Genomic DNA, 22672 nt, shown 5'->3' on the forward strand with positions numbered 1-22672 from the left:
AGGGGCAGAGGGGTGGGGAGGTGGAGGCACAGAAGGGGCACACCCTGCTTCCCAGGGGCTTTGACCCACCCCTCCTCTTTGCAGCCATGAAGTGCCCCCCCCATAGCCACTACGAGCTCTGCGTAGACACCTGCTCTCTCACCTGCTCTGCACTGAGTGACACCCCGCCGTGCCGAGATAGGTGTGCTGAGGGCTGCCAGTGCGACGCTGGCTTCCTCAGTGACGGCGAAACCTGCGTGCCCATCGAGAAATGTGGCTGCTACTACCACGGGATCTACTATGAGGTAGGAACCTGGTCATCCCAGGCAGAGCCGGGGCTCTCACCCTGGACCCCCTCCCACTGCCCATCAGCCCCACAGCCTGTCCACTTAGCCTCCTGAGCGTCTCCCACCCACCCCTCTTTCACTCCCCACGGCCCCACTGGGGTCCAGTTTGTCCCCTCCCAGCCTTGCTTTTGCTCTCTCTGGTAGCAGGAAAGACCTTTGTAAATAGCACCATGGCTCCTGCAACTTTAAACCCTCCCCTGGCTCCCCAGGTCAAGTTTTGGCTTTGTATCCCAGGTCTAGATTTTGTCTGTTACAGTAATGGCTGACTCCTCCGCTTCCCTCTCCCACTCTCAGAGTTCCTCCTTTTCCTTCGATTTGAGTGTGTTTGTCTAAAGTCTGTCTCCTCAAAGCACTGCGAGCTCTGTGAGGGCAGGGCCCTCTCTGTTGCTCTCCTCATACAAATAATAATAGTAATAACAGCAAATAGGCAGATGGTGCTTACTATGTGCCCGGTGTTGCTTTAAGTGCTATATGTATAGTAATAGTAATAGTATAGTGACATAATTAAACCTTTCATTATGAACATTTTCAAACATGTGAAAGAGAACAGTGTAATAAATCTCCATGTATGCATCACTCAGCTTCAAAAATAATAGTTCCCAATCTTGTTTCATCTCTACCCATTTCCTCTCCATCTGGATGATTTAAAGGAAATCTCTGTTTCATTTCATCTGTACTTTATATGTATTAGTAACTCAGTTATACTTTCATAGGTAGGCGCTATTGTTACTTGCCACTTACAGATGTAAAAACTGAGGCATAAAGAGGTTTAAGTAATTTGCACTGAGCGATACGATTTGAACATAGCAGAAACAGGCTTCAGACCCAGGGAATCTGCTCCAGAGCTTTTGCTCTTAATTACTATGTTACACCATTTCTCCTAGACAGCAGACATTTAGTGGATATTGTGGAATAAACAGATGAGTGAGTCAATGAATGAAATTGAGTGAATGAATGAAGGAAGGAAGGAATGAATGAATTGGACCCCAAAGCTATGCTGTGCCTTCGTTTCATAGACCAGGGACCACCCCTGCTGAGAGATATCCCTCTCTTGTCCCCCGGGCCCCTCTGTGCCTGGAACACCAGAGATGCGGGTGTCAGCTCCCGCCCTGATGGCTGTGCCCTCTCCCCACAGCCGGCGCAGACAGTACTCATTGACAACTGCCAGCAGCAGTGCCTGTGCTACCCCGGGAAAGGCCTGGTGTGCCAGAACCACAGCTGTGAACCAGAGGAGGAGTGCCAGTCCTCGGCAGGCATCCTGAGCTGCACCAAAGGTGCTGGGCTGGGGCTGGGGCCGGCGTGGCTGGGGCCAGAGGACAGCGACCGAGCGTGGTGTGACCTCGATCTTTATGGCGGGAGGCACAGAGGACTAAGGATTGAGGTCTCAGACCTGGGGACCCCTGGGCTAGGATTTCCACGGCCAGGCACAGAGACCTTACAGCCTTACAGTCTGAAAGGCAGAGACCCTCATGGTGGAACCCAGTCTGTGGGGGCCCTCAGAGCTGGGTCTCCTGAGCAGACGTCAGGGTCCCTCAGCATAAGGCAGGAACAGACAAACTTTTTCTCTAGAGGGCTAGAGAATAAATATTTAAACTTGCAGGCCATATGGTCTTAGTCACAACTACTCAACTCTGCCACTGTGTCATGAAATCAACTGTAGACCACGTGAGGGGGTGTAGCTCCAATAAAACGTTATGTACAAAAACAGGCAGCTAGCAGTGGCACAGTTTGCTGACCACTCGTGTTTGAGACTAGGCTCAGGACTCCAGACACCATCCCCAAGGGGTAGGGGAGACTGGGGGACCCACCGGGTCAGGGACAGAAAGGAGAATCCTGAGGTCTCAGGCGGGGGTCTTGGATACAGGGTCCCCCTCGAGTGGAGGATCGGGGTTTATGGGGATACAGTCGCAGAATGGGGAACCCCAAGATTAAGTCTAAGACACAAAGCTGCCCCCCAGGACTGGTTTCTTAGGGTGAAGGGCAGAGAACAACTTCCTTATTCCTGAGCATAAGGAAATGGGACCTCCGCAACTGAGAACTCCCAGGCTGATGGGCAGGATAACAGGGATCCCCAGGGATGGGGGTATATCCATCAGCGTCCAATCAGGAGACAGAAACCACACAGCAGGTCGAATAAGGAAAGTTTAATAAAATTCTTTACTTGTAATAGGGGATTGACTACTAGGGAGTAGAAAGAACACTAACAAACACAAGCACAGATATAGAGGGCACCCCTGCCCCTAAGGCTGAAGGAGAGAACCCAAGGAAGGGAAGAAGTGGGAAGAGACCCCCCAGCCCAAGGCTGAGGAGAGCAGATCTCATTGGGGGGTGTGGCTATAGCCCACTGAATGGCAGAGAGGTTGTGCCGGCTGGAGCTGGCCAGCGGGAAAATCTCACTGGGGTGCTGGCGAAACTCATTGGGAAGCCACCTGATGGGGTGCCTGAGTGACTCTCTGGGAAGCCAGCTGAGGCCAGTGGACCTCTCAGAGTGGGTGTCCCGCGTGCTGCTGGTCCCTCCTACAACATCAGGAGCCAGGAGGGCAGAGCCTGGTGGAAGCCGGAAACGGGGCCCTTGCTCCTCTTGGGACCCTCCAGCGCCCTCTACTGGCAAAGCCTAACCATCTGTAGATGTAGAGCTGAGAGGTGTTGTATTGAAAAGGGGCACTAGGAGAACGGAGGAAGTTTTACCACGGGGGTCTTGGGTATACGGGTTTCAAAAACTGGGGTCGTAGATACAGTGATCTTATGGACAGAGTCTTCAATAAAGAGACCTTTGGAGGTAGCGCCTCAGAAATGAGATCCCCAAGGCCAGGGTCTGGGATGCAGGAACCCTGAGGAGAGTCTTGCACAGAGGGATCCCCAGGCCATGAGACTAAGATGCAGGGACACTACGGTTAGGGTCTCAAATGTTGAGACCTCTGGGTTAGGTACTCAGCAGAAAGTTCCTTCAGTACCCTGCTCTTGGCACCGAGACCTCCAGGACATGGGTCTCACACGTGGCGGCCCCAGGAGCTGGGAGCTCAGGCATGGGGGAGCCTGGGCCCAGGTGTTGCATACAGAGAACCCGGGGCTGCAGATGCCTTTGTGAACATCCTCAGGGCTGGCGTCACAGACACAGGGACCCCTGGGGCTCTGGTCTCAGTCCTGGGTTCCCTGGGGCTCAGATCTCAAGCAAGGGAACCCCAGGGTCTGGATCTCAGATATAGAGACCCTAGAGCCTGGGTCTTGGCAGCAAGGACCTTGGGGCCTGAGTCTCAGACAACAAACTGCAGGGCCTGGGTCTCAGATGTCAGGGTCTTAGGCATAGTCTACCATAGGGCCTGAGTTTCAGACATGGGGGCCCCCAGGGCCTGGTCTCAGAAACAGCAAACTGTAGGGTCTGTATCTCAGATGTGGGGACCCTGGAATCTGGTCTCACTGACAGTGGCCCTCAGAGCCAGTGTCCTTGCACAGATGGGGCAGGTGCTGGGGTGCAGCTGGCCTCATGCTGGGCAGCCCCTCAAGGGCCTCTTTCCTCTCTCCTCAGACCTGTGCCAGAATGTCCAATGTCTGCCACAGGAGACATGCCAGGAGAAGGATGGCCGGGGCGTGTGCGTGCCCAACTATGAAGCCAGGTGTTGGCTATTGAGTGACCCGCACTACCATACCTTCGACGGCTGGAACATTGACTTCCAGGGCACCTGCAAGTACGTGCTGGCAACAACCAACTGCCTAGGGGTCAACAACACACGGGGCCTGACACCCTTTACCATCACCACCAAGAATGAGAACTGGGGCAGCCCCGCTGTGTCCTTTGTGAGGCTCGTCACTGTCACTACTCTCAACATCAACATCTCCATCCACAAAGGTGAAGTTGGCAAAGTCCGGGTAAGTGCCACAGGATGGTCCCCTGAGTCCCTGGTAGGGGGGGAGGGGTCCTGCTGGCCACAGTCAGGAGCTCAGCGTTCTCTCTCTTCACCTAGGCCTGAAACAAAATGGCAACAAAACAACGACAATTACGTCAAAAACATCAGCCCTCTGTTGGGAATTACGAGCTCACCCCTTTGCAAAGGGCTTTAACATAGGCCTTCAGCATTTGCCTTTTCAGAGACCTGGGTTAGAATCAGGCTCTCTGTATGAGCAGTATGATGTTGGCCAAGTGACTTAGTCGGCCTCCGTTTCCTCATCTGAGAAATGGGGATCATAGCAGGCCCTGCCCCACAGTGAGGTGGTTATGTCAAGTGCTCGGCTGAGGGTCTGACCTGGGGAAGCCACCGTGAATGTGAGGGAACAAATGAGAGGCCCAGAGACCCCAATGTGGAGCAAGATTCAGGAAGCTAGAGAGAGAGATGGACTACCCTTTCTGCCCAGGGTAATGGAGATGCAGATTAATGACAGCTCACAGGGGGAAAGTGAGGGGTGGGGCCAGATAGGCACTCAATAATAGTGAGTGAGTGGAAGAGATGCCCAGCCACACAGAGGTGAGAGGTACCCAGGGAATGAGGAGGGAGAGAGCAAGTGGGGGAAAGACCCAGAGAGATGGACCCAGATAGAGGCCCAGGAGAGCGCACACGCACACGCACACACGCACACAGTCTCTGAAAAAGAGAAATCCAGAAAGAGATAGATTTCGATGTAGAGGAAGAGTCAATAGGGAGATGAAGGAGGAAGATGGAGATCAAGAGAGAGACTCAGAAAAAGCAGCCGTTAGGTTTTGTTCCCCAGGGCCTGGACGACAGTAGCTGTCCATGTTTGTCAAATGACGATATGACCATCAGTTATGAGGAAGGCTTTGGCAGCTCCCAGCCATGGCATGCCCAGTGAGGGAGGTACGGGCCAGGGCTGGGCCTCCCCACCTCGAGTGACCTCTGCCTCCGACCCCCTCTTCTACCAGGTGAATGGTGTGCTGACAGCGTTGCCTGTCTCTGTGGCTAATGGGCGGCTTTTAGTGACACAGGGAGCATCAAAAGTGGTGCTGGCAGCCGACTTCGGCCTGCGGGTCACCTATCACTGGAACTGGCGAGTGGAGGTGACGCTGCCCAGTAGCTATCATGGTGCGGTATGTGGGCTCTGCGGGAACATGGACCAAAACCCCAGCAACGACCAAGTCTTCCCGAACGGCACCCTGGCTCCCTCCATACCCATCTGGGGCAGCAGCTGGCGAGTCCCAGGCTGGGACCCACTGTGCTGGGATGAATGTCACGGGTCCTGCCCAACCTGTTCTGAGGATTGGCTGGAGGAGTACGGGAGCCCTGGCTTCTGTGGACCCCTGGCCTCTGGCATGGGAGGCCCCTTTGCTAACTGCCATGCCCATGTGCCACCTGATAGTTTCTTCAGGGGCTGCGTTCTGGATCTCTGCCTGGGCGATGGGGCCCAGGGCATACTTTGCCAGTCTCTGGCTTCTTATGCTGCTGCCTGTCAGGCTGCTGGCATTGTCATCAAGGACTGGAGGACACAGGCAGGCTGTGGTGAGTGTTTGGGGAGCAAGGCAGGACTTGGGGGCAGGGATCCTCTCTCTGCGGGGCTGATATGGTTTCACTCCAGTCCTTCTGGATCTTTTTGTTTCTTTCTCTCTGTGTCTCTCTGTCTTTGTTTTTGTCTCTTGATGCTTATCTGTGTGTCTCCCTATGATTGTCTCTCTCTCTCTATTTCTCATTTTCTCTCCATGTCTCTGTTTGGGTCTTTGTTTTTCTCTGTGTCTCTTGCACTGTCTCTCTCAGTTTCTGTCGGTTCCTCCTTGTTTCTGTCTCCTCTCATCCTATGCTCAGACCCCACCCTCTAACACTATTCTCTCTCTTTCTCTCCCTCCCTCTCCTTCATCTACCTGCAGAGATCTCCTGTCCCTACAACAGCCACTATGAGCTCTGTGGCCCACCCTGCCCAGCCTGCTGCCCACCCCCTGTTCCTCCTACGGCCCCAGCCCCATGTGAAGGCCCGTGCGCTGAGGGCTGCCAGTGTGACTCAGGCTTCGTGTGGAGCGCCGACCGCTGCGTTCCTCTGGATGGCGGCTGTGGCTGCTGGGCCAATGGCACCTATCATGAGGCAGGCAGAGAGTTTTGGGCTGATGCCACCTGCTCCCAGAGGTGCCACTGTGGGCCTGGGGGTGGCTCTCTGGTCTGCAATCCTGCCAAGTGTGGGCTAGGAGAAGTATGTGCCCTGCTGCCTTCAGGCCAGTATGGCTGCCATCCTGTCAGCACAGCTCAGTGTCAGGCTTGGGGTGATTCCCATTACATCACCCTGGATGGGCACCGATTCGACTTCCATGGTACCTGCGAGTACCTGCTGAGCGCACCCTGCCATGAACCACCGGCGGGGACCGAGAACTTCACTGTCACTGTAGCCAATGAACACCGGGGCAGCCAGGCCGTCAGCTATACCCGCAGCGTCACCCTGCACATCTGCAAGCACAGACTGACCCTCAGTGCCCACTGGCCCCGGCAGCTGCAGGTGAGGGGTCTGTGGGCCAGACAGGAGCACATGCCAGCCCTGGAGTTGCCTGGGAGTTAGTGGTCTGCCATTCCCCTGATTACCCTTCACAGTTTAGTGGGTGCATGGTGGAGTTCAGAGTACAGGCCTTGGAGCCAGATGGCTTGGAGCAGTGGCTTCCCCATCTCTGAGGTTTAGATTATTCCTCTGTAAAAGGGGTCTAAGGAAAGTAGCTGCTTCAGAGGGTAATGTGAGGAGCCAGCGACATCGTGTCTATAGATGCTTATTATTATTATTATTATTATTATTATTATTAAAGGGAGAGAGGTCACGTGCTCAGGGTTCCACCCACGCGTGCGCACACATATACACACACACACCCAGTAGGTAGTGGAGTCTGGACTCGAACCTCTGTCCACGCCGTTTATTGCCCGCATCCTCATTCCGCCCCCACAGGTGGACGGCAAGTTCGTGGCGCTGCCCTTCCACCTGCACTCGCTCCTGCAAGCTCACCTGAGCGGCCACGACGTGGTAGTGACCACAGCCTCTGGGCTTTCGCTGGCTTTCGACGGGAAGAGCAACGTGCGCCTGCGCGTGCCGGCGGCGTACGCGGGCGCCCTTTGTGGCCTGTGCGGGAACTACAACCAGGACCCCGACGACGACCTGAAGGCGGTGGGCGGGAACCCCGGCGGCTGGCAGGTGGGCGGCGACGCGGACTGCCGACAGTGCAAACCCCAGCCGTGCCCCACGCCGTGCACGTCCGAGCAACAGGAGCCCTTCGGAGGCCCGGAGTGCTGCGGCGTGATCTCTGCCCCTGATGGCCCACTGGCACCCTGCCACCACCTCGTGCTGCCCGAGCAGTACTTCCAGGCCTGCCTGCTGGACGCCTGCCAGGCTCAGGGCCATCCGGGAGGCTTCTGCCCTGCCGTGGCCGCCTACGTGGTAGCCTGCCAGGCCGCTGGGGCCCAGCTTGGCGAGTGGAGGCGGCCAGACTTCTGTCGTGAGTACTCATCCATGCATGGGCCACATAGTAGGGATCTCCCTGCCTCCCCGCTTCACAGGGCTCTGAGAAGAGCCTTCTCCTTCTCCTTGGGGCTTAGGCACACCACCCTGCCTCTCCTGAGCCAGATATATCCTGTCAGACACCAGGGCATTCACATGCTGAAACACACCTGGTCACGTACTGCAATCGGAGAGACTCAGACACACGTACTCAGAGAGACCTAGAGAGTTACACCTGGTCAGATACCCCTGGACTGTTTCAGACACTGAAATACATAGGAATTGGTCCGATAGCCTCAGACAGGAACTCTTCTGCTAGAGATAATTGGGCAGATTTTCACTGAAACACTGGGTGGATACACCCAGGTAGAATCATGACCCTGACATAATGCAGGCAGATACCTACAGATTCACTGTCAGATAGTCCTGCGCAGTTCTTCTCTCCTGTCAGCTTCACCCAATCAGATACACCTGTCAGAGACACACTGCCACACACCTGGTCAGAGACTCTGTCAGAGGCTTCAGGTCAGATATCCACAGCCAGGTACACGCAGGTAGATTCATACCCTGACATACGTCCAGCCCCACACCGTCAGATTCACACCTGAGATACCCACAGTCAGTTTGCATATCGTGGTCAGATATATGTGCTCAAATTGATCAGGTTGACACACAACCTGGTCAGAGAGACCTGGTCCCCAGGACTCCCACACTGGATCCCCAGTTAGATGTGCTGCATCCGACACCCTGCTCAGATCCCTGCACAGATTCACTCATGAAATATGCTCAGGCAGAACCTACAGATCCACCTGGGAAATTTCCCCTACTCTGCGCCTCCCCCCAACTCATTCCCCTCTCTTCCCCACAGCCGTCCAGTGCCCTGCTCACAGCCACTACAAGCTCTGTGGTGACTCCTGCCCTGTGAGCTGCCCGAGCCTCTCCCCGCCCGAGGGCTGTGAACCAGCCTGCCACGAGGGCTGCGTCTGTGATGCCGGCTTCGTGCTCAGTGGTGACACCTGCGTGCCTGTGAGCCAGTGTGGCTGCCTCCATGAGGGCCAGTACTACCCGCTGGGTGAAGTCTTCTACCCAGGCCCTGAGTGCGGGCGGCGCTGCCAGTGTCAGCCAGGCGGCCAAGTCAGCTGCCGGGAGGGCATAGCCTGCAGGCCTCATGAAGAGTGCCGGCTAGAGGATGGTGTCCATGCCTGTCATCCGACAGGCTGTGGCCGCTGCCTGGCCAATGAAGGCATCCACTACATCACCCTTGATGGACGTGTCTATGATATGCATGGCTCCTGCTCCTATGTCTTGGCCCAAGTCTGCCACCCAGATCCTGAGGACGAGGACTTTTCCATTGTACTTGAGAAGAATGCAGCTGGAGATTTTAAAAGCCTGCTGGTCAAAGTGGCTGGCCAGGTTGTGAGCCTGGCTCAGGGCCCACAGGTAAGTGGGCATGGCCTTGCCCTGGGGGTTTGAAGGGGACGTGGCCCTGCCCTTGGGGGCTCTGAGGGAGACAGGGCCCACCCTGGAGGTTTCAAGGGAGATATGACCCCACCCTGAGGGGACTGAGGGACGCAAATTTGTCGTAGGGGTCTGAAGGGAACATGGCCCCACGCTTGGGGGTGCCTGTGGGCCAGTGTAGGGGTATGAAAGGGACATAGCCCTACCCTGGGGCTGTGAAAGGGACACTACCCTACCCAAAAGGTACTGAGAGGGACACAACTCCATCCTGGGGGTCTAAGGGGACTGCGTTACCTGTGGTTCTTTGAGTGCCTTACCTACCTGACCCTTCCACCCAGGTCACTGTGGATGGCGAGGCTGTGGCCCTGCCTGTGGCTATGGACCACGTGCGGCTGACCGCTGAGGGCCGGAACGTGGTTCTGCAGACAACCAAGAAGCTGCGGGTTTTCTTTGATGGTGACGACCACATCATCATAATCGTCCCAGGCTCCTTCCAGGGCCGGCTCTGTGGTCTCTGTGGGAACTTCAATGGCAATTGGAGCGATGACTTTGTCCTGCCCAATGGTGCTGTGGCCCCTAGCGTGGATGCCTTTGGAGCCGTGTGGCGGGTGCCCAGCTCCTCCCAGGACTGTGACGAGGGCTGCGGGCCCCACGGCTGCCCTGTGTGCTCAGCAGAGGAGACAGCACCATATGAGAGCAAGCAGGCCTGCGGGAAGCTCCAGGACAGCCAGGGCCCCTTCGCGGCCTGCCATGCAGTACTGAGCCCCTCTGAGTACTTCCGCCAGTGCGTGTACGACATGTGTGCTCAGAAGGGCAACAGCACCTCCCTCTGCCATAGCCTGGCTGCCTACACGTTGGCCTGCCAGGCAGCCGGCAAGACCGTGAAGCCCTGGAGGACAGAAAGCTTCTGCCGTGAGTGTCCCCGAGAGGACTCCAGACCAGGCTCGGGGATGCCCCCTGACCTGCTGCTCCCTGTCCTACCTGCACCTCAGGAGCAGTCCCTCCCATGTTAGGGCTCCCCCAGCTTCTCCCACAGCATACCCTGCTGGCTTCTTTCTGCCCTGCTGACTTGACCTTCTCAACCCCTTTCAGGGGCCCAGTCTCCGAAACCTCAGATGCAGTTCTTCTTCAGGGCTCATCCTGGATCCTTTCTGTTGTGACCTGGGGGGGGGGGGGGGGGTCGGCAGATCTGAAGGTCATACAATAAAACCTGAGTCTGTGGCTCACCCAGACACCCCCAGGGCAGGAACATATTTCCTCAGATCCCCCAGGACAAGGCTGCAGCCCCCTCAGAAACCCAGGACTGTCCCTCCCAGATCCCGCTGGTCATGGGGTTATCTGTTTCCTTCAAACACCCAGGACAGGGCCGTGTCCCCTTCATTCCCCTCAGGGCAGGAACTGCATTCTGGGCCATCATCCACCTCTACGGCCTCGTGCTGAGCCTGGACACTGTCTCCAGCCCTGACCTCTCTCCTGGCTGCCAGCCTCAGGACCCCAGTGGCTCCCTGGACACCTTCCCCTGGGGGTCCTTAGGATCCCTCACTCCCGCTGTGTTCCCGTATGACATCAGCATTTCACCCCAAAGCTGATCCTCCTATTCCCTGGTCCTCAATTCGATGTGGCCACACTATCCACCAGTTGCTCAGCCAGAGCCCAGGGCCCCACCCTGGATGCTTCCCCTGGGTCCTCAGCCCCCTGTCTTTGCCTCATCCCTGCCCTTTCACTCTTCTCTTGTTTCCCCAGCGCAACCCTGATGACACGGGGCTGGCACTATCTGTCCCACAGATATGAGCTGCATAGAGGAGGGCCTGGGGCTGTGTTCATGCCTTGTGTCCCCAGGGCTGGGTGTGCAGCAGCCCCATTCATTCCCTCTTCACTGCCTAAGAGCAGGTATAACCCCAGCCTGCCTCCTCTCCCCACAGCGCTCCAGTGCCCTGCCCACAGCCACTACTCCATCTGCAGTCACTCCTGCGAGGGCTCCTGCGCGGCCCTCTTTGGCCTCATGGGCTGCACCAACCGCTGCTTTGAGGGCTGTGAGTGCGATGACCACTTCCTGCTCTCCCATGGCACCTGCGTCCCCGTCCAGTACTGCGGCTGCACCCATAATGGCCGATACTTGCCGGTGAGCAGGGGCTTGAGGTGGGCAGGGAAGGTGGAGGGGCTTGAGGAAGACTGAGAGCTTCTGTGCCGACCTCCTCTAGGCTGGAGACAGAGGAGCCACCAGCATTTCCCAGCTGTGTAACTCAGTGCTGGTGACGTCCCTGTATTAGTTTCCTGTGGCTGCTGTGACAAATGACCATAAACTTGGTGGCTTAAAACAAGAGAAATTTGTCCTCCCACAGTTCTGGAGGCCATAAATTAGAAATCATATCACTGGGTCAAAATCAAGGTGTCCTCAGGGCGGCACTCCCTTCAGAGGCTCTAGGGAAAACTCTTCTCCTTGCCTCTCCCAGCTTTTGGTGGCTCCAGGCATTCCTTGGCTTGTGGTCACATCACTGTAATTTCTGCTTCTGCGTCACATTACCCCTCCTCTTCTGTGTGTGACATAAAATTTCTCTCTGCCTCCCTCTTAGAAGGCCCAGCCAGATAATCCAGGATAATCTCTCCATCTCAAAATCGTTAATCTAATCACACATATATATAAGGTAATAGTCACTGGGCGCAGGCATTGGGTCCCGATTTCTTTGGGGGCGCTGTTATTCAGCCTACTACAGTTCCCTCCCTGAGCTTCATATTTTCATCTGTAAAGTGGGGCTTATCATCATCCTTGAGCCATATGTCTGAGGAATGGGTGCAATTGCTCATGAAAGACACCCACTGAGCCCTCCTTGCTTCCACAGTCAGCACATTCAGTAAAAGAAACTTACAACAGCTAACAATAGTTTAATCATGTGATTGAAAGTTCATAGCTGACTTATTTTTGTTATGCATGTTTTTTGAGCTCTTACTATGCACCCACCAAGTTTGTTACAGATGTTAATTCATTTAGTCATCACAACAATCCTATGACACAGGTGCCATCATTATTCTGTCCATTTTACAGATGAAACTGCAACAAAGAGAAGTCAGCCCAAGGCTGCCCATTAGCAAGTGGTGATGCTGGGATGTACACCCCAGTAGCCGACGCTCACCCTCTGAGCTACTAGGCGTCCTATTTCTTCAAAAGCGTGTTTATTAAACAAAGGAAATTCATCCTAGTTTTATTAATGGCAGAGAGGTAGGCTAGAGGGTCTGGAAGTACAGGATTTCTGGGGAAGAAGATGCCAAACTTCGGCTTCTTCCTTCTGGTCTCACCACCTACAGAAAGCCCTCCAAAACCCCTAGGCTGGGTTAAGTACCTCTGGACTCCCACAGCCCCCGGCTCTTCCCAGCCCTGACCACTCTGCCTGTGTGAGAAGGCACCTTGGATTTGTGTGTCTGGGCTGGAGATACAAATGTGGGCATTATCGGTATAGAGACGGAATTCACTTGTTTTATCACATTCATTCATTTCTTTTAGTTTTCAAACTTTTATTTTTGAAGACTTCAAACTTAAGAAAAATTTCAAGACTAGTACAAAGAATTCTTGCATACGCTTCACTCGGGTTCTGCAACTGTTGACCTTTTGCCATATGTGTTTTATCATCCACTCTGTATAAGTATACATACATATGATTTTTTTCTGAACCACATGATAATGTGACAGTGCCCCTTTACCTATACTTTAGCATGGGTTTCCTAAGAATAAGGGAATTCATTTAATATGACCATAGTGCAATTCAAAATCAGGAAATCAGCACTGATTCAATACGATTATATAATCGGAAGATTTTATTTGAATTTTACCAATTGTCCCACTAATGTCCTCTGTAACAATCCCCCATCCCCCTGGACTAGGGTCTAATTGAGGATCAGACACTGCTTTTAGTTTTCATGAGATTTGATGAGATCACCAGGTAGTAAATGGAGACAGGGAAGAAAAGGTCTGAGGACTGAGCCCTAGGCAAGTTATCCTTGGGATTTGGAAAATCAGGAGGAACTTGAAAATGTGGTAAAGAAAGAATAGCGAGTCAGGTAGGGAAAAACCAGGAGAATGTTGTTGCCTGGAATTGGGTTTTCAGGGCGCTAGATGACCAGGATTCTGGAATGTCTCCTGCCCACCCCTACCTGTGTCAGTTAGCTTTTGCTGGGTTACAAACTATCCCAGAACATAGTGGCTTAAAACAATTATTTGTTTAGTTCACAATTCTGCGACCCTGCAGTTTGGGCTGGGCTCACCTGGGTGGTTCTACTGTTGTCCCCTATACTCATATGGTATCTCTAGTCCCCCAGTGGGTTAGCTAGGGGCTGGCTGATTTAGAGTGGCACCAGCTGAGATTGCTGTATTTCTTGCACAGCAGGGTCTTTTTGCCTCTGGCAGGCCCTTGCTTGTTCTCATGGTGGCGGGGCAAGGAGAGAGAGAGAGAGAGAGAGAAGCTGTAAGGTCTCTTGAGGTCTAGGCTTGAACCTGGCATAGCATTGTTTCTGCTGCATTGTGATAACCAAAGCATAGTCTTAAGGCTGCCCCAGATTAGTGGGGAAGAGGAAATAAACTCCACTCGTTAATGGGAGTCATGGCAAAGTCATCTGCATGGATCCAGGGGGTTGAAGGATTGTGGCCATTGTTGCAAACGAGCATAGCACTGAAACCTGGCCCCTTTCTGTGCACAGGTGAACTCCTCCCTGATGAACTCAGACTGCAGTGAGCGCTGGTCCTGTTCCTTACGCACCGGTGTGACATGCCAGGCAACCGGCTGCCCTATAGGCCGTGTATGCGAGGTTGAGGCTGGGATCCGGGACTGCTGGGTCCCCGCTGGTCTCTGTTCCCTTTCTATGGGCACCAATATCACCACCTTCGATGGGGCCCACACTAGCCTCAGCATCCCTGGCATCTACGGGCTCTCGTCCACCTGCCCAGGACTAGAGAAGACCATCCCCTGGTACCGTGTGCTCGCTAATGTCGACTCCTGCCATACGGAAAACGAAACTGTGAGCCAGGCTCACATCTTCTTCCAGGGTGGCCTGGTGACCGTGACTGCACGCAAAGGAGTCTGGGTAAGTGTGGGCACGGGGGCATGTCTCCCCTGGGCTTTTGTCTTCCTGTTGCACTGTCCCTCCATTCCTGGCTGCCCGTCTATCTTCCTATCTATTTTCTTTATCCAGATCTCTGCCGTTTGGCCGCTGGGTTTGTATTGGTCTCAATATTTCGAACTTAGTCCCTCTGTTCTGGCTGAGTCCTTGAGGAGCAAAAACACCCTCATGTAACTTACTAGTTTTGATGCTAGTGTTAGTCAAGGTTCTACTGGTTGCAAGTGACAGAAAACCAAATTCAAATTGCCTTGAGCAAAATGAATTAATTGGCTCACATAACTAGAAAATCCAGGGGTGGATTTTCAGGCATGGCTGGATCCAAGTGCTCTGGCAGTGTTCTCTGGATTTGTACTTCCATCTTTTAGACTTGCCGCTTTCCAAATAAGCTTCATTTTCCGTGACTCCCTACAACATTCCCCACAAGACAGGGATTATTCTCATCCCCATTTTACACAGAGGGAAAACTAGGGCCCAAGAAAGTGAACTCATTTACTCAAGTCACTCAGAGGGTGCCGGGGAGATCCACTGTCACCCATGCTCTTAACCACTTTGATGGGAACCAGGTGCTGGGGGTAAGTGTAGGGACAGGGACCCAGGTGGATTCCAGGTACAGTGCTTGGTGGGAACTTCCCCTGTACACTGTCCATTCCAGGCCACTTGGCCCTTTCCTTCTCTGTCCCTCAGCTCACTCTTAGGGACCTGTCATGCCTGTCGTCGTTCGCCTCATGAGTCCATTCCCGCCCCAGTGCCGCCTCCCTTCTGCCCCTTGACTTCCTTTCACTTACAACTGCCTTGGATTTGCCAAACCCCGTGGTTCTCACCACCCCAATTCCAAATTTCTGAGAGAGAGAATCTGTTTGGCCTAATTGAGGGCTGATGCCAACTCATAGTCTAATTACTTGTGGTCCATGTGGCAGAACCTAAGACCCAAGCACAGATGTCAGACCGCACTCAAGTCCCCAGATAAGCATGTCTCTATTTCCATGACCTGTTTGTCGATTGCAGAGACATCCACTGGTGTCTCCCGGGTCCAGTGGGGACATACAGCCAATGCTCCACACACCCCTCCCCCAGTGGATGGTCTCCATCCTGCCACCAGTGCATGGAGATGGTCCGAGACTCAGCCCCAGTGGAAGCAGGGGGCTGCAGTTCTCTCTTATGTAATCTGGACCACTCACTCCTTTTCTTTGGCCATCTGCTTGATCCATGATTCAGCCTAATAGATACCTCCTCTTGGCCCTCTATCAAGAACCAATTTTCTACACAGCAGACAGATATTCTAAAAATGTGAAACGGATCAGGTCATTCTGCTGCTTAAAACTCTACAGTGGCCTCCCAGAAAAGCATTCCAAACTCAAGCCACCTCTCTTGCATGGTCTACAAGGCCTGTGTGATGTGACTCCTTCTGGCCCCTCCACCCTCATTTGCGACAACCGTTTATACAGCAGACCAAGCTTGTTCCCGCATCGGGGCCTTCGCTGTCCCCCTGCCAACAGTGCTCTTCTCCCAGGTTCTGTAAGAGTTGGCTCCTTCTCATCCTTCAGGTCTCCATTCCAGCATTGCTTCTACAGAGGCCTTTCCTGACTCCCTGCAGATGCTCTCCCCCTCCTCCCAGTCTCACGGCTATTACTCTTTTCTTTCCTTCAAGGTGCTTATCACTCTCTGAAACTATCCATTCTTTCTTTGTGTTTGTCGCCTTTCCCATCACTAGAATATAATCCTCAGGTGGGCAGGGATCCTGTCCATCTTGGTAATCACGTTGTCCCCAGATCAGGGCCTGGCACCTAGAGGGTACCCAGGAAAAGTCTGGTTTCATGAATACATTCCACCCTGTTCCCTCTACACCAGGCCATGTGCTGGATAACACGGATGAGTCAGACCCAGTCCCGGGATGAAGCTTGCATCCTGGTTAAACTTTCCACTCACCTCTACCTCTCCCTCACTGCATCCTTCCCTTCTTTTCTCCCTCATTCCAGCCAAATATTCTCCCACCTCTCTTTCCTTCACCCTGCCCTTCATCCCTTCTGTCTATCCTCCCTCACTTCCTCCCTCTGTTCCTTCCTTCCTTTCTTCTATCCATCCATTTTTTTCAGACCTCTCTACTTGTCTTTTCTGTCTGTCTGCCTATCTCTCCAATCATCTGGCAGAGGAAGACTCAGATACAAAAGCATTTAGAAAAAAAGAACTTTTCTTTCAAACAAGGTTCTCTAGGAAGTCTAACTCATCACTGGAAACAGACAACAATTATTCAAAGGGAAAAACTCAAGGTTACCAAGGTTACGGAGTCCACAGCCTACTCGTGTGATAGAGAAACAGTCATTTTGTCACATGATTATTATACTTGCTAGTTCATTACTTGTCTTCAAACATCAGCCTTGAAAAAATAAAAGATGATGTTGCTTTTTTTAAATAAAACGAGTGACTTACTGGGCATGCTCAAGGGTTCTTTTATTTTGAAAACTGGAACCAGACAGGATGACGCTGGGGATTATTGGTTTGTTTGTTTATCTGTCAGGAACACAGTGCTCCCCGGCCTCCCTTGGAATGTTGTCTGCATGCCTATTTACCCCCCATCCGTCTCTCCGTCTCTCCGCTATCCATCCTTCTAGCTATGTGTCCAAATCTCGTTATCTTATGTATCCATCTCTCCATATCGTCAGTCCTTTTAGGTCTTCATCTCTTTCGGCACCTGCCTCTCTGCTTTCGCTCCTTGAACTTGTAATCTTGCTTGGGCTCTCCATCCTGGTAACACCCCAGCTTTTCTGTGGCTCTCGCCTCACCTCTGTGTCCCCCCGCCACTGCCAGGTGAATGGTGTCCGAGTGGATCTCCCAGCCGAGGTGTTACCTTCTGTGACCGTGAGGCGGAATCCTGATGGCTCCGTGCTAGTCCACCAGAAGTCCGGGGTCCAGGTGCAGCTGGGCATCAGTGGGCAGCTGACTGTGATGGTCAGCCGTGACCATGCTGGGATGCTGTGTGGGGCGTGCGGAAACTTTGACGGGGAGCCGACCAATGATAAGTATCACTCCATCGAGGATGCCACCGTGGAGCACTGGAGAGCACAGGACTTCTCGCCATGGTGAGGATGTCGCCTGGAGGGGCACCTGGGTTCTCATGGGAAGGGGCAGTTGTGGTGGTGGGGGGGTTGCTCAGTCTGCAAGAAGAAGTACTAAGTGTCTGTTTCTTGCAGTCACATCTGATCAGTCATCCACTGGGAACAAGGACATCAGGACCTGAGCCCTGGAGATTGCACTAATGGAAGGACACACTGTGTTCCTGTGTGCCCCTTCCCTGCTCTCCCCTCTGCGGAGCCACTGAGGCCGACTGGGAGAGCATTGAATAAATATCTTAAGCTAAGCTGCATGTCGATGTGTCTATCTTAAGCCTTCTTATCCCTGACTTTCCTTTCTGCACCACAGGTGTCAGATGCCTGGGGAATATGGCACATGATGAATATTTATTGGGGGTGAGTGGATGGATGGATGCATGGATGCATGGATGCATGGATGGATACATAAATAAGTAGCTTGGGAGAGGGGTGGGTGGGGAAATGGGAAGATAGGGAAATGGATGATTTGAAGAATGGGTAGATGAGAAGAGGAATGATTGGCTAGAGGGAAGAAGTAGAAAACAGAAAGAAAGATCAATAGATTTTAGCTTTATCATTTATAACCCTAGCAAATTAATTCTGTCACTCAGTTTCCTCACATACCTTTGTCCGTTCAGGCTGCTATAACAATATACCACAGAATGGGTGGCTTATAAACAACAGAAATTTATTTCTCACAGTTCTGGAGGCTGGGAAGTCCAAGATCAAGGTGCCAGCAGATTCAGTGTCTGGGGCGCGCCCTCTTCCTTGTTCATAGATGGCTGTCTTCTCACGAGTCCTCCCATGGTGGAAGGGCAAGGGAGTCCGCTGGGGCCTCTTTCATCAGGGCACTAATCCCACCATGAAGGCCCCGCCCTCATGACCCAATTACCTCCCGAAGGCCCCACCTCGTAATACCGGCACCTTGGGGATTAGGTTCCAGTGTGAATTTTGAGGGGACACAAACATTCAGTCAGCATCCTATTTAAGGTAGGGTTAACGATAGTACCTACCTCATGGAGTTGGAGTGAAGATTTAATGTGTTCATCCAATCCACCATGACAAAAACGAAGTCCCTCTTCCCTGCCATACCAGCTCCCACCCGTCCCATGACGGTCTTCCCCACCTCAGTGAACAGCACTGCCAATACTCAGTCTGGCAGCCAGAAAATGGGGAATTATTCTTGATTTCTGTTCTCCCCTTTGCCCACCATTCAGTTCATCAACAAAATCTGCTGGATTGGATCAAAACATACCTAAAATCTGCCTGCCTCTCTTATCATGCCCGCTGTCACCAGCTGGTGCCGCCGCCGTCCTCACTCACATCGACAACCCCAATAGCCTACTGTCTTCTCGCCCCTCCTGTAATCCATCTTCTCACAGCCACCGGAGGACTCTTGTTAACATATAAATAGGATCATTGACTATAAATTTCTATTATAATAAAAGCAAATTCTTTTACCTTGTCCTACAAGGCCCCTGCCAATCTCTTCTGACTCATCTCCTATTACTGTTCTTGCCACTTACGATTTGGGAACCTGATCTTTCCATGTATTGAACATGCCTAATTTTCCCACTTCAGTCTTTTACAATATGCTGTTCCTCCACTCATCACATGACAAGATGCTTCTCATCCTTCAAATGTCCTCATCACGACCACCTCACTTGAAGTGGATTCCCTCTATTACTCCCTGTCCCAGACGCTTGATTGCTTCATTCCTTCACTTTAAAATTGCTTTTATTTGACTTTCTTCCCAATTAGAAGAAATTCAAAGGCAGAGTCTGTATCTACCTCATTTGCCATTTTATTCCCAGGACCTAGCACATAGTAGGTCTCAGTACATATTTGTTGAATCAATAAATGACCCACAGGAAACTTGGAGGAGGGCCGGCCCAGTGGCTCAGGCGGTTAGAGCTTCATGCTCCTAACTCCGAAGGCTGCGGTTTCGATTCCCACATGGGCCAGTGGGCTCTCAACCACAAGGTTGCCAGTTCAACTCCTCGAGTCCCGCAAGGGATGGTGGGCTCCGCCCCCTGCAACTAAGATTGAACCTGGTACCTTGAGCTGAGCTGCCGCTGAGGTCCCGGGTGGCTCAGTTGGTTGGAGCGCATCCTCTCAACCACAAGGTTGCCAGTTCGACCCCCGCAAGGGTTCGTGGTCTGTGTCCCCTGCAACTAGAAACAACAACTGGACCTGGAGCTGAACTGCGCCCTCCATAACTAAGACTGAAAGGACAACAACTTGAAGCTGAACGGCACCTTCCACAACTAAGATTGAAAGGACAACAACTTGACTTGGAAAAAGGTCCTGAAAGTGCACACTGTTCCCTAATAAAGTCCTGCTCCCCTTCCCCAATTAAAAACAAATGTACACAATAAATTTAAAAAAAAATCTGTACGTATTAAAAAAAAAGAAACTTGGAGGAAAGATGTGTAACATACGTAATAAAGGATTACTATCCACAATTCACAAAGAGCTCCTTCAAATCAATAAGAAAAAGACAACAGCCCAATTAGGAAAATATGGTTGAAGTTGGAAACAGGTAATTGATAGGAAAAGAAATCTAAATATGTTGAATGCATTTACTATGTTGGGTTATTCATGTACAATATTTCTAATCTTCACAACAACCCTACAAAATGAATATAGATCTAAAGAAATAGGCTTAATGAAGTTAAATAACTTGCCCCAGGGCTACCAGTTTCTAATGATAGAACCTAGATTTGAATCCAGGTATTATCGCCAAAGTCAGTCTTTTCCACTGACTTTTGCTATTGAGTCTCACGTAGGCTTAATTTCCTTTCAAGAAAAACAGTTAAGAGGTCCTAAACATAAAGAAGAAAAAGCAACAATCCAATAGAAAAATAGACAAAAGATCTGAATAGGTTATAGAAAAAGAAATACAAATTGTTCTTAAAGATAAGAAATGCTCAATCTTGCTTATATTAAGAGAAATGCAAATTAAACTACCCTGAGACACGACTTCTCATCTACCAGATAGACAAAAATACAAAAACTCGATAACATCTTTACTGAGAAGGCTATGAGGACAAGAATATTTTCATATGTTACAGTGGGAATGCAAAATGTGTAAGTCCAATGCAGTGAAATTTGGCAGTATCTGTCAAAATTACAGGTGCATTTTTCTCTTGACCCAATACTCTCACTGCTAGGAATCTAACCCAAAGATACAATGGCAATAAAAGGATGCAAGCCCATGGCTGTTCATTGCAGGGCTCTTTATAATGGAAAAATATGTCCATCAGGAGACTGGTTGAATAACCTATGCTTCATCTACATGATGGACAACCATGCAGATTAATGAAAAATGTGAAAGATCTCTGGACACTGTTTCGGAGTGATCTCCAGGATATATGGTGAGGTGTAGAAAGCAACTTTAGAACAGTGTGCATAATAAAAGAGACACAAGAGAAGGGGCACAGAGAGCCTTTGGGGCACCGATACTGTTCTAATTATTGACCTGGGTGGTGGTTATGTGGATTATTTCCTTTGTGATAACTCATAAAGCAGCACAGTTACATGAACTTTTCTGTAAGCATATTATATTTCAAAGAAAGAGTTTTAAAAATCAATAAATTATAATCTCTGAAGAGTCTTGCCCAAAGAAATGGGTTTGCGCTCTCTCTCACTCTCTCTCTCTCTCTCTCTCTCTCTCTCTCTCTCTCTCTTTGTGCGTGTGTGTGTGTGTGTGTGTGTGTGTGTGTGTGTGTGTGTGTAGACAGAACCAAATGAGGGGATCTTGCTTGGACCTGATTTGAACAAGCAGCAATTTTTAAAAGTCACATTTTTAGACCATTGAGGAAATATGAATATGGACATGTTACTAGATTATCAAAAGGACTTCTTGTTAATTTTGTTAAGTGTGATAATGTAAGAAAATGTTCTCTTTTAAAGAGATGCATACTTAAGTATATGGGGTGAAAGGGCATAATATTGGGATTTACTTTAAAATATTGTAGCAGAAGAAGTAGGACAACAGGTAAGGCTGATGATATGCTGATAGTTGTTACAGCTGGGTGATGAGTAAATGGGGTTTCTCATATTCTCTATTTTTATGTAGGATTTAACATTTTGTTTAAAAAAATTTTTTTTAATTAATTAAGTTGTGAAGGTCCCAGTCATAATGGCCTCTGAAGAATTCTGTATACTTGGTCCCAATTTAGTGTTTCAGTGAAACTCGTCCTGTAACACTAGTCCTTAGGACTCCATTGTGGCCAATTCCTCCATTCAATAAATATGTTTATGCACTGACTCTGTGTTCAGTTTGAGTTGTCTGGTGTTAGGCTGAAAAATGCTCCAGAAAGACCAAGCCTATAATTAGAGGACTGGCACTTTCAGCACCCACCCCACCCACCCGGGGAAGGAGAAGGGGACTGGAGACTGACTTTGTCACCAGCCCCCTTAGGCTAATGACTTAATCAATCATGCCTAAGTAATGAAGCCTCTAGAAAAATTTTAAACAGCGGAGTTCTGAGAGCTGCTGTGTTGGTGAACATACTGAAGTGCTCGGAGGATGGCACAACCAGAGAAAGCATGGAAGCTCCATGCTGTTTCCTCCATATCATGCCCTACGCAATTCTGCCATTTGGCTGTTCTGAGTTATATCCTTTATAATAAACCAGTGATAGTAAGTAAAACATTTTCCTGAGTCTTGTGAGCTGTTCTAGCAAATTATTGAACAGAGGAGAAGGTTGTGAAAACTGATTTACTGCCAGTCGGTCAGAAATTTGGGTGGCCTTCACTTCCTATTGGTGTCTGAAGTGGACGCAGTCTTGAGGGGCTGAGCCCTTAACCCGTGAGGTCTGATGCAAACTCTGGGTAGTTTGTGTCCAAATTGAACTAAATTGTAGGAGAGCAGCTGGAATCTGCAGAGAATTGGAGACTTGCTTGGTGTGGAAAACTCATGCATTTGGTGCCAGAAGTGAAGTGTGTGAATCCAGAAACAGTTTTCTTTTACAGCATATGAGGTAATAGGCTCAATTGGCTGGTAGATAGGGAGACAGGAGGACACTGAAGTTCTCTTGTGATTGCTTCCACCTTCTCATCCAAATGGGAAGCAAGGTCATCAGCTAGGAGTAGGGTAAAAGGGGTCAAATATACGGTGACGGAAGATTTGACTTTGGGTGCTCAACACTCAATGCAATATACAGGTGACATATTATAGAATTGTACACTTGAAACCTATGTAATTTTATTAATCAATATCGCCCCAATAAATTTAATAAAAAAGACAGCAGGAGAAGTTTTTGAGGTTTGACGAGAGAG

General features: G+C 51.0%; 1 protein-coding gene across 1 annotated transcript in view; it reads left to right on the forward strand.

The window, feature by feature from the left end:
* The window catches only part of FCGBP (Fc gamma binding protein), a 37826-nt gene extending 20171 nt beyond the window's left edge, over positions 1–17655 (forward strand). Inside the window, exons 9-20 of the mRNA XM_019751313.2 lie at positions 85–284; positions 1462–1600; positions 3853–4193; positions 5200–5773; positions 6136–6752; positions 7188–7731; positions 8602–9173; positions 9530–10103; positions 11114–11313; positions 13881–14264; positions 17106–17377; positions 17489–17655. Of these exons, the coding sequence (XP_019606872.2) occupies positions 85–284; positions 1462–1600; positions 3853–4193; positions 5200–5773; positions 6136–6752; positions 7188–7731; positions 8602–9173; positions 9530–10103; positions 11114–11313; positions 13881–14264; positions 17106–17377; positions 17489–17498 (4427 nt within the window). The 3' untranslated portion in view covers positions 17499–17655. The remainder of the gene's footprint in view (positions 1–84; positions 285–1461; positions 1601–3852; positions 4194–5199; positions 5774–6135; positions 6753–7187; positions 7732–8601; positions 9174–9529; positions 10104–11113; positions 11314–13880; positions 14265–17105; positions 17378–17488) is intronic.
* The last annotated feature ends 5017 nt before the right edge of the window (positions 17656–22672 follow it).

The sequence above is a fragment of the Rhinolophus sinicus genome, linkage group LG11, assembly GCF_036562045.2.
Source record: "Rhinolophus sinicus isolate RSC01 linkage group LG11, ASM3656204v1, whole genome shotgun sequence".
Taxonomy (NCBI): Eukaryota; Metazoa; Chordata; class Mammalia; order Chiroptera; family Rhinolophidae; genus Rhinolophus; species Rhinolophus sinicus.